This window comes from Neoarius graeffei, chromosome 16, assembly GCF_027579695.1.
Source record: "Neoarius graeffei isolate fNeoGra1 chromosome 16, fNeoGra1.pri, whole genome shotgun sequence".
Classification (NCBI taxonomy): domain Eukaryota; kingdom Metazoa; phylum Chordata; class Actinopteri; order Siluriformes; family Ariidae; genus Neoarius; species Neoarius graeffei.
Window position 1 is genome coordinate 13020335 of NC_083584.1, and position 12475 is coordinate 13032809.

General features: G+C 43.1%; 1 protein-coding gene across 2 annotated transcripts in view; it reads left to right on the forward strand.

Annotated features, from left to right (window-relative positions):
• The first annotated feature begins 3470 nt into the window (after nucleotides 1-3470).
• LOC132900433 (adhesion G protein-coupled receptor E1-like) overlaps nucleotides 3471-12475 on the forward strand; it is a 40429-nt gene continuing 31424 nt past the window's right edge. For both annotated transcript variants that reach the window (XM_060942525.1, XM_060942526.1), the window contains exon 1: nucleotides 3471-3526. In XM_060942525.1, the coding sequence (XP_060798508.1) occupies nucleotides 3499-3526 (28 nt within the window). In that variant the 5' untranslated portion in view covers nucleotides 3471-3498. The remainder of the gene's footprint in view (nucleotides 3527-12475) is intronic.

Genomic DNA, 12475 nt, shown 5'->3' on the forward strand with positions numbered 1-12475 from the left:
GACTGGGACAATCTCTGTCCATCTCTTATATCATTCTTTAAATACTGTTTCCACTAATTTCTTTACACAAGAATGCAAAGTTATCACTTACTGGTTCGGTGAGCCCTGACGGTCTGGTCTCTCGTCAGAGTTCTCAGCTCCGCACTGTAGCCTTGGGAGTGTTCTGTCATCCGAGGATCAGATGCGTAGGGCCCACCCAGGGGACGCCAAATTGTAATGGAAATTTCTAATAAACACTTCAGAACGCTTAGCAGTTGTCTTTTCAGTCATTTATTATAGTAGATCATATAAAAGATATATAAAATAGGAAAGGAAAGAGAAGAATAGAAGAAGACACCACTTCTGATGATGCCGAGAGTACGTGCACTGAGTTGTGTTTTAGTGGCTGTTATCTATTATACTCTAAAGGCATTTGCTTACTGCTTGCATCTTCACGTGATTGGCTCAAGATTTTCTATGAAGCTTTGTTAAAGCGTGCACCTGGCGTGCTCTGGTATGTGCAGGCGGATGCGTAGTTATGGAGAACTCAGGCACCCTGCTTATCACCAAGGCCACAGAAAGGCGATTACAACATTGGAAAAAACATCTCTCAGTATATTAGGCCACTTGAGCTCAACACACAGAAACAGAGAATAGGAATGTTCATCCACTAAATTTCCCTCACACCCATCACCCTGAGAACACCATTCCTACAGTGAAGTATGGTGGTGGCAGCATCATGCTGGCAGCATCATGCTGTGGAGATGTGTTTCATCTGCAGGGACAGGAAAGCTGGTCAGGACTGAAGGAAAGATGGATGGCACTAAATGCAGGGCAATTCTGGAGGAAAACCTGTTCGAGTTGGCCAGGAGGTTTGAGACTGGGATGAAGGTTCATGTTCAAGCAGGACAATGGCCCTAAACGTACTGCTAAAGCTACACTGAAGTGGTTTATTAGGAAGCATTTAAATTGTAATAGCCTGGTCATAGCCCAGACCTCAAGCCAACTGAGAATCTGTGGCATAACTTGATTTCTGTCCACCAAGGCAACCCATCTAACTTGGAATTGGTGTCATGCTCTGCCCCGGACATCCACTCCGGAGCTTAAGGATCTCCCACGTCAGCTCTGATCTGGATCTGGGGCGGGAATTCCATCCTGCCCGCTCCCCCGTTCAGTGAGCGCTCACCTGAATTCACTTTCTGGTTTTCACCGCTGCCTATATAAATGCCGTTCTCAGACTTTGCCAGAACGTCTCGTTTGTTTTCCCTAGCCATTTATGTGCCTCGAATGCTTTTCATGGCTTTTCTCTCTAGCATTTTGTTTCTTGTTCATGGTTTTTTGTACTAGCTTTTTTCTTGTCCTTGCCTGCCTCGTTTTTGTTGAGTTTTTGTCTCCTTTTTTTACCTGGACTATTTTTGCTATTTGTTTTTTCATCCTGTTTGTTTACTTTTTTGCCACGCCCTTTCCTTGGATTAAACCCACCTTATTTATTGGATTACTGTCTGTGTCGAGTTCTGCTTCTGGATCCTAATTTCACCACATCTCCAGCACTCATAACAGTTGGAGCAGTTTTGGCTTAAGGAATGGGCAAAAATTCCAGTGGCTAGATGTGCTAAGCTAATTGAGACATACCCCAACAGACTTGTAGCTGTAATTGTAGCAAAAGGTGGCTCTACAAAATATTGACTTTTTTTTTTGGGGGGGGGGGGGGGGGGGGGTTATACCTATGCACACTCCAGATTTCTGCACCTTTAAAGTGGTAGGCATGCTGTGTAAATCAAATGGTGCTAATCCTCCAAAAATCCATTTTAATTCCAGCTTGTAATGAGACATAACAGGACAAACAGCTGCCTGCAGCTGGGGAGAGTGCCCACCCTCTGGAAGACATCATGCATTGTTCCAGTTCCTAAGAAGAACCGGCCCAGCGAGCTGAACGACTTCCAACCGATGGCACTCACTTCACATCTGATGAAGACGTTTGAGCAGCTTTTCCTCAGCCTCCTCAGACCCCAGGTGCAACATGCCCAGGACTGTCTGCAGTTTGCGTACCGGGCAGGTGTTGGTGTGGAAGATGCTACCCTCTACCTGCTACACCGAGCCCACTCGCATCTGGATAAGGGAAATGGCACAGTGAGGATCCTCTTCTTGGACTTCTCGAGTGCCTTCAACACCATCCAGCCACCATCCAGCCCCTTATGCTTCAGGACAAACTGAACAGGATGCGAGTGGACCCCTGCCTGGTCACCTGGATCTCCAGCTACCTCACTGACAGGTCGCAGTACGCCAGGCTGAAGGACATCACATCTGACACTGTGATTAGCAGCACCGGAGCACCCCAGGGCACAGTGCTGGCCCCTCTTCTCTTCAGCCTGTACACCGCGGACTTCTGCTACAACTCGGAGCTGCGTCACATTCAGAAGTTCGCTGATGACACAGCCATTGTGGGGTGTATCAGGGAGGACAGAGAGGAGGAGTATAGGAGCCTGGCGAGGGACTTTGCCATTTGGTGCAACAGGAACCATCTGCAGCTCAACACCTTGAAGACCAAGGAGCTGGTCATTGACTTTGGGAGGTCCAGACCAGTTCTGATCGAGGGAGTCGAGGTGGAGGCTGTGGATTCCTACAAGTACCTCGGGCTGTGGCTGGACAGCAAGCTGGACTGGACTTGCAACACCAACCACTTGTACAGGAAGGGACAGAGCAGGCTATACTTCCTGACGAGGCAGAGGTCCTTTAACATCTGCAGGAAACTTCTGTGGATGTTCTATCAGTCCATGGTCACCAGTGTCCTGGACAAACTGATCAGGCAGGCCGGCTCTGTGGTTGGCATGAAGCTGGACTCTCTGGTGACGGTGGCAGAGAAGAGGACTATGGACAAACTACTGAACATCATGGACAATGCCAGTCACCCTCTGCACAACGTCATCAGCAACCAGAGGAGCCTGTTCAATGACAGAATGCTCCTTCCCAAGTGCAGGACGAACAGACTTAGAAACTCCTTTGTCCCTCGCGCCATCAGACTGTACAACTCCTCTCTGGGGGGGGGGGGTAACAGGAGGACAGAGGATGGGAAGGAGCAGTAGCCTAGCCTGACTAAAAGCAATACTAGACAATGTGCAATGTGCAATCCCTCTCCTGCTGGACTAATATATAATTTATTTTCCCATATCTTATTCTTTTTTATATTTGTATATGTAAGTACTTTAATTTATCTAGAAGTTCTCTATTTTCTATTCTCTGTTTATCCTGTAATGATGCTGCTGGTATTTTAATTTCCCCGAGGGAACCCTCCCAAAGGGATCAATAAAGTTCTACCTAATCTAATCTAAACACCAAGGGGGATGAATACTTTTGCAAGACACTGTATTTCAATCATTTTACTTACCTGTGAGCCTCACATCACCACACCCTTGTAGAATTACTTCACCCCCGAGGGGGCAGGACTCGGCCACCTTTCAGTGCTTATATAAAACTGAGTGTTTCTACAACAGGGCATCAGTAAAGATCGAGAAAGAGACCATGAGCTGTTCATATTTCCTGTTTTTGGGTGAGTCACATCTAGTTCTTTGTGCTTCTGTCTTATCACAGCTTTTTTTTTTTTAAATCATTTTACACTGAGGTGTTTGCAGGTGGGCGGCACGGTGGTGTAGTGGTTAGCGCTGTTGCCTCACAGCAAGAAGGTCCTGGGTTCGAGCCCTGGGGCCGGCGAGGGCCTTTCTGTGCGGAGTTTGCATGTTCTCCCCGTGTCCGCGTGGGTTTCCTCCGGGTGCTCCGGTTTCCCCCACAGTCCAAAGACATGCAGGTTAGGTTAACTGGTGACTCTAAATTGACCGTAGGTGTGAATGTGAGTGTGAATGGTTGTCTGTGTCTATGTGTCAGCCCTGTGATGACCTGGCGACTTGTCCAGGGTGTACCCCGCCTTTCGCCTGTAGTCAGCTGGGATAGGCTCCAGCTTGCCTGCGACCCTGTAGAACAGGATAAAGAGGCTACAGATAATGAGATGAATGAATGAGATGAGATGTTTGCAGGTGATACTGTTATCTATAATGAACTTTTCAACTCTCATAGCACAGATTATGTGAGAATTCAAGGATTATACTAATTAAGAACCCACATCTGGACAGAGATATATATATATATATATATATATATATATATATATATATATATATTAGTGCTGTCAAAATGTCGCGTTATTATCGCGTTAACTTGACTCAATTTTAATGGCAATAATTTTTTTATCGTGAGATTAACGCTCTGTGACATGATGTAGGTTTTTCATAAGCTTTTGAAACTGCCAGGAACTTTGAATAGAACAGAGACTTTGCTTAGAAAAACGATAGCAGCTAGACTGTAATGCCCCGCCCCGCACAGCCAGAGTCCTCTGCCCTCCCCCCAAAGAACCAGCGTGGGCAGCTCGCGCTGCCGCGCTTCGGGACGAAGAGCCACGGTGCTCGGCTTAGGTTTCGTTTTCCCATCGGCGGCTCCAGCCCGACTTTGCAGTGGCTGTGACAAGACGTGTTATACGGAGCCGTAGTAACTCGTCCCCTCACTTTTAATTACCCGAGCGCACGCCTTAACGCAAAACGTGCGCACGGGTTATAACTTGTGCGCGCGCATTAATATCTCGTGCACACGCCTTATAAGTCGTTCCCACGCTTTATTTTTTTATTCACCATGTCCCCTCTACGGCTCCGTAGTGTTATGCTCTGCAATAAAAAAAAAAAAAAAAAAAAAAAAAAAAACCATTGGTACAAAGCAAGCCCATTCACTTTTTTATGCTGATAAGAGAATTACAATGGTTTTTCATGTGACAAAAATGTGCGATTAAATTGCGATTAATCACGAGTTAACTATGACAGTCGCGACATTAATTGCGATTAAATATTTTAATTGCTTGACAGCACTAATATATCTCATCTCATCTCATCTCATTATCTGTAGCCGCTTTATCCTTCTACAGGGTCGCAGGCAAGCTGGAGCCTATCCCAGCTGACTACGGGCGAAAGGCGGGGTACACCCTGGACAAGTCGCCAGGTCATCACAGGGCTGACACACAGACACAGACAACCATTCACACTCACATTCACACCTACGGTCAATTTAGAGTCACCAGTTAACCTAACCTGCATGTCTTTGGACTGTGGGGGAAACTGGAGCACCCGGAGGAAACCCACGCGGACACGGGGAGAACATGCAAACTCCGCACAGAAAGGCCCTCGCCGGCCATGGGGTTCGAACCCGGACCTTCTTGCTGTGAGGCGACAACGCTAACCACTACACCACTGTGCCGCCCAGCACTAATTATATATATATATATATATATATATATATATATATATATATATATATATATATATATATATATATATATTTTTTTTTTTAATTGTCAGTGCTAATGCACTACAGTGCCTTGCAAAAATATTTAACCCCCTTGGCATTTTTCGGGTTTTGTTGCCTCACAACTAGGGTTGCCACCCATCCCGTGAAATACAGAATCGTCCTTTATTTGGCAATTAAATCTTGTGTCCCGTATTGAACCGATACGGGACGCGATTTGTTCCGTATTTTCATAAATGTCCAATACACGTCTGTCTCACACATATCAACACTAACACCGGCGCTGCTCAAAAAACCCGAGTTTTGCAACAGCGCTTTGAAAGGCAAAGAGTTACTCAGTGCAGCAAGGAGTAACAAGAAGTACACTTGGAAAAAGAAGTGAGGGAAATCTGTTGACTGTTTAAATCTGGTCTACTCCACAGACAAGAGAAACACAACAGTTCCTGATGAACTCAGGACTGTTGAGGGAAGGAGTAATGTTTTGCGCTTTCTTGTTTTCTGCATTCTTCAATAAGCAGACATACATGTTTGTTGTGTTTTTGTTGTTTTTTGTTCTCTTTTTTCCTCTCCAAGTAAAAATGTCCCCAAGGTTCACAAAGAGAGTCCCTACACCAAGAACAGTTATGCACTTACATTTACAGTGATATTAAGTTCTCAATATATTTAGATTATATTTTAAAAGTTCATTGTTGCCCACCTGTACATTATACATTTTTACAGCATTGGCAATAAAGCATTTCAAGCTTTAAGTATGAGTAATTGCTTTCTTGATCACCCCTTTACTAAAAACACCTACAAAATAAAACATACCACTGCTGCGGGCACCTCACCCCATGGGAGCCCGTGGTGGTCATGGCCCCAAGGAGCCGTGGTGGGCGTGCCTTAAAATGGATTGTTTGAGGGTTTGTATCATTTCATTTACAGAACATTCCTACAACTTTAAAGATGTGAATTTTTTTTTATTGTGAAGCAAACAACAAATAGGACAAAACTAGACAGGGACACTCTAACGAGTGCAAACCCCGCCTTTTCCCTATTAAAATACATTGGGCGAAAATTTCGAAGTTCTGCCATGACCTTGACCTTTGACCTCCAAAATTTAATGGTTTCCTTCCTGGGTGATTGGCAACACGTACAAAATTTGGTCCAAATCGATCCATTGGTTCTTGAGATATCTTGCAGACACACAGACAGATACACACACACACACACACGCACTGACGCAGGTGAAAATAATAACCCCTCCGACTACTGTCGGCGGGGTTAATAGCAAAACTTCAGTGTGCACAACTATTCACCCCCTAATGTCAGTACTTTGTAGAGCCACGTTTTGCAGCAATTATTTTTAATTTTAAAATATTAGGGGAAGCCATGGCCTAATGGTTAGAGAAACAGCTTTGGGACCAAAAGGTTGCTGGTTTGATTCCCTGGACTAGCAGGATTGGCTTAAGTGCCCTTGAGCAAGGCACCTAAGCCCCAACTGCTCTGGCAAGAGTGGTGGCGTACCTTGTCTAATTAGCCAAAGAAAAACTGATGATGTGATTATTGGTTTGGGCATTGAACCTAACTGACTGAATAGCTGCAAGTTGCTTTGGCTCAGAGGTGGACAAAGTACCCAACTTCATTACTTAAGTCAAAGTACAGATCCCACTAGTCAAATGTTACTCCGATACAAGTGAAAGTTGTACAGTCAAATTTTGACTTAAGTTAAAGTGCTGAAGTACTTGCTTTTAAAAATACTTAAGTATTAAAAGTACAGATACTCCAGTCTCTGCTGTGGAACTTTGCAGCTCCTTCAGGGTTACCTTTGGTCTCTGTGCTGTCTCTCTGATTAATGCCCTCCTTGCCTGGTCCGTGAGTTGTGGTGGGTGGCCATCTCTTGGCAGGTTTGTTGTGTTCTTTCCATTTGATGATGATGGATTTGATGGTGCTCCGGGGTATCATCAAAGATTTGGATATTTTTTTATAACCCAACCCTGACTTGTACTTCTCAACAACTTTGTCCCTGACTTGTTTGGAGCACTCCTTAGTCTTCATGGTGTTGTTTAGTTAGTGGTGCCTCTTGCTTAGTGCTGTTGCAGCCTCTGGGGCCTTTCAGAAAAGGTGGATATATACTGACAGATCATATGACACTTAGATTGCACACAGGTGTACTTTATTTCACTAATTATGTGACTTCTCAAGGTAATTGGTTGCACCAGAACTTTTTAGGGGCTTCATAGCAAAGGGGGTGAATACATATGCACGTGGCAATTTTCAGTTTTTTATTAAAATTTTTTTAAATATATTTTTTTCTCATTTCACTTCACCAACTTAGACTATTTTGTGCAGATTCATTACATAAAATTCAGATTTTAAAAAAAAATTTAATTACAGGTTGTAATGTAACAAAATAGGTAAAAAGCCGGGGTGGGGTGTGAATACTTTTGCAAGGCACTGTACAAGCTCTAATAGACAACAACAATCTGTTTCTTAATGTAGACAAAACAAAAGAGATTGTTGTTGATTGCTAAAGAGGGTTGGCTGACCACCTCCCTTGCTTATCAGTGGCTCTGTAGTAGAGAGTCAGAAGCACCAAGTTTCTTGGGGTGCACATTTCTGATGACCTCACTCGGTCCATTAACACCAACTCCGCTGTGAAGAAGGCACGACAGCGTCTTCACTTCTAGCAGAGGTTGAAGAGAGCCAGCCTTCCAGCGCCCATCCTCACAACCTTTTACAGAGGAACCTTGGAGAGCGTCCTAGCCACCTGCATCACTGTGTGCTTTGGGAAATGCAAAACACTGGAACGCAATACCCTCTAACGCGTTGAGAGGATTATAGAGGTCTCACTCGAAGTCATCTTCCAGGCACGCTGTGTATGCAGAACCTCTGCCATTGTGAAGGATCCCTCTCACCCTTCCCACAGTCTGTTTGACCCTCTGCCATCAGGGACGAGGTTCCAGAACAGTTTCTTCAAACTGTCAGAGCCCTGAACACCCTGGTGCCACCCAACACCTCACTCCCGTAACAACCTGCCTGCCCATCCCACACCATACACAAAATAGACAATGGACATTCCATTATTAACCAATATTAACATCTTTCATATGTGTAATGCAGCTTCACAAAGTGTTTCACAGCAGGCGAGAGAAATTATGATAGAAATCGGGCACAAGAAATCTAACCTGCAAAATAATTTGCCTGTACTGTATATTATATTAACAATATTTATTCGACAATCTATGTTTTTTGTTTTAGACCAACATTAACCTGTCGTGTTTAACATTGGATATTGTGGTCGACTTGCAATGTTGAAGTCAATTAGATCGAAATCTCAAGTCAAAATCACCTCCATGGTGTCATAAAAGAGAAAATAAAATAAAAATTCAAGAGCTTTATCAAATTACCAAAATGACCAAGTATAGCGCATAATTTCCGAGCAGATGTCACATATATGGAGCTTAAAATTCCAGCACCCATCATAAAAATACCTTCCCGTGTCCCTGAAATAATTATAACTTCAATATAACTACAGTTGGCGGCACAGTGGTGTAGTGGTTAGCACTGTCGCCTCACAGCAAGAAGGTCCGGGTTCGAGCCCCGTGGCCGGCGAGGGCCTTTCTGTGCGGAGTTTGCATGTTCTCCACGTGGGTTTCCTCCGGGTGCTCCGGTTTCCCCCACAGTCCAAAGACATGCAGGTTAGGTTAACTGGTGACTCTAAATTGACCGTAGATGTGAGTGTGAATGGTTGTCTGTGTCTATGTGTCAGCCCTGTGATGACCTGGCGACTTGTCCAGGGTGTACCCCGCCTTTCGCCCGTAGTCAGCTGGGATAGGCTCCAGCTTGCCTGCGACCCTGTAGAACAGGATAAAGCGGCTAGAGATGATGAGATGAGATAACTACAGTTTTTATTAAATAAAGGGGGAAAATCACTGTCTTGATGCTCTGTATTTAGCTCTGAGTCCCTTAAATCATTCAGGTAATCTAATTAAGAGGACACCTGAAATGTTCATGTATTTATTTGTGTGTGTGTTTTTCACAAACCTTCATAACTCACTTTTTCATGGAGAATAAACCTGCATTTATCTTTTTTCCTTCTAATAAAAAAATTTGGCCTCGTTTATTTTCATGCATTTTCTCCTTCTGGGATCAGTGCATTCGAAAAAACATCTCATGATTGTGTCATGCTAATAAACCTCGTAGCTGTATTAAACAAACCTTGATTTTGCTCCTGCAGTACTACAGACTCAAATGGTTTAACTGACATTAAGTGATATCATCTTCTCGGTTTTTGGGGTTTCTCTCTCTCACACACACACACACACACACACACACACACACACACAAAGAGAGGAAGTGGTTGTGGTGAAGTTTCTGGTTAAATTTACTGGCTTAATCAAGGGTAAATTTCTAAAGAAGAGAGGTGAAGAGAAGCAGAAGTGACACATCAGATGAAAGTTTTAATGCGATCCATTAAAAATCTAATGTAAACAGTGTAGTCTGTATATCTCTTTAAAAATACATCTGCATGGAGCTGAACTTATCTATATAGTAGTTTTTAGCCTTGTCATCTCTGAGTAAGTGCATTAGTAAGTCACAGGTCAGATGTGTTGTGCTTTTTTTCTTAAAAAGAAAAGATTGTACTTTCACTGTGTAAAGGTCTATGGTAAGGGTGAAAGGTTAGAAAAATGTATGTTGGGCTAAATTTACAACCAAGTGCTGATCAAATCATTACTACCCGAACCTGAATTAAGCATAGCTTAAATGATCTTACTAACAACCAAACACTTATTTATTTATTATAAGTGTTTCATCATTAAGTCTGAGGACGACTTAATGATGAAACACTTACAATAAATAAATAAATAAATAAATAAAGATTAAATAAGAGCTGACCATTTTTTGGTTCATGATGAGCCCCATAAGGTCAATACTACCACTACTACTACTACTAATAATAATAATGGTGGCACGGTGGTGTAGTGGTTAGCGCTGTCGCCTCACAGCAAGAAGGTCCGGGTTCGAGCCCCGTGGCCGGCGAGGGCCTTTCTGTGTGGAGTTTGCATGTTCTCTCCGTGTCCGCGTGGGTTTCCTCCGGGTGCTCCGGTTTCCCCCACAGTCCAAAGACATGCAGGTTAGGTTAACTGGTGACTCTAAATTGACCGTAGGTGTGAATGTGAGTGTGAATGGTTGTGTGTCTATGTGTCGGCCCTGTGATGACCTGGCGACTTGTCCAGGGTGTACCCTGCCTTTCGCCCGTAGTCAGCTGGGATAGGCTCCAGCTTGCCTGCGACCCTGTAGAACAGGATAAAGCGACTAGAGATAATGAGATGAATAATAATAATAATAATAATAATAATAGGGTTAGGGGTATAAATCTCAGGTTTCTACAGAATAAGAATCATAATTTGATGCTTAAAGCATCAATTCAGTATTGGACGATACATCTGAATCTGCTATCATATGATTTTGCTGAAATTGATTTATGATTTTGGAGAAGTTTTCTCCTAAAAGTGGTTTGAATTGTAAATATTGAAGAGTTCAATGCTCAGAATGAAAAAAAAAATACTTATGAATTTTGACTCCATAAAGCAGATCAAAACTGTATTGTATCTTATTGTATGTAAAACAGAAATAATCCTGTTTTTTTTAATACCATGCCACTATTGAATTCTCGATTCTGGTCAGAAGATGAGCCTAGTGATCCTGGCTGCAAGGCAAATAACAGGTTTATTGTCTTGTGCTCATAATCTGCTAATAGGGTCTAACATTTCTATAGTAACCACTGTATGATGAAAATATGGCAAAGTTTTCTGTAAGGAGACATTTACTATGATGTTTAACAGTGAGTGAAGTCTGTTTGACCCTCTGCCATCAGGGACGAGGTTCCAGAACAGCTTCTTCAAACTGTCAGAGCCCTGAACACCCTGGTGCCACCCAACACCTCACTCCCGTAACAACCTTTCTCCCCATCCCACACCATACACATTCTATACACAAACTGCACAATAGACATTTAACCCACTTCAACTGTGCACAAGCATTTTTTATTCTTACAACTTTACCTCTCACACACACATCCTTCCCATGCCATCTGGCAGCACCAATCTCCATTTCCATAGCCCTCAGCCTCTCACCTATTACATAGCTAGGGTTACGGGGTGGGGTGGGGGTGTCCTCTGGTAACCGCAAGAGTTTGACTCCCCACTCGCATCTGTATTGCCAGACAGCAGTAGGTACCATTTTTATGATGGTCTTTGGTATGACCCGACCGTGAGTAGAACTCCCGATCTCCCGATTGAGAGGCGGACACACTAACCACTAGGCTATTAGCTGGTATTCTCACACACATCACACCTGGCTTAACTCTTGTATTATTTAAAGTTTAATGTTCACTGTTTTGTTGTGAAACTTGTTTGCACTGTCTAAGCACCTTGGTCCATTGAGAACGACATTTCATTATTCCGAATACTGTGTATGTGGAAGAGTGACAAAGTTGAGCTGAGTCGTCTGAATTCTCACTATGTGCTTGTCAAAAAAAAAAATCTCCAGAAAAGTTTCTGTTTATCACCTTTTTGGTCTTTACAGAAACTCAAATGCTCTTCATGATTTTTGAGTGGAGACTCATAGACTGGTACCAAAATCCAGAATTGTGACACCCAAAGGCATTTTTGAGACAAAGTCGGCAAACAGTCTTATTTTGTCAATTTGGGTGTGCCGAATTCAAATCTGCAATATGCCGAGCTCTATCTGACCTCTGTTGACCTCTAGAGGTCATTGAACTTTGGGCCTGTAAACGTCTCAGCTGAACCCAGTTTCTCAGCTTTCTAAGGAATGAAATGTACTAAAATGATTAACGAAGTTAGCAAATGGCCTTGTTTGTTAAATGTTTGGGTGCTGAATTCATTTTTCATTTGTAAAACGACATATGACCTCTGATAACCTCAAGGTCATTAAACTTGGCCTATAGGCATATGCATTTAACGGCATTTTTAAACTGACTTTACTCCCCCAAAAAGAATATGAACAGACAAAAAACAAATAGAAAGGAACAAATACAACATTAAATGCCAGTCCATGTACATGTGACTTACTTTTCACAATGAGAATGCCTCGGCGATCACCTTACATAACATTGCATTACATTTAGCGGTTATTGTTTATACAAAGCTAC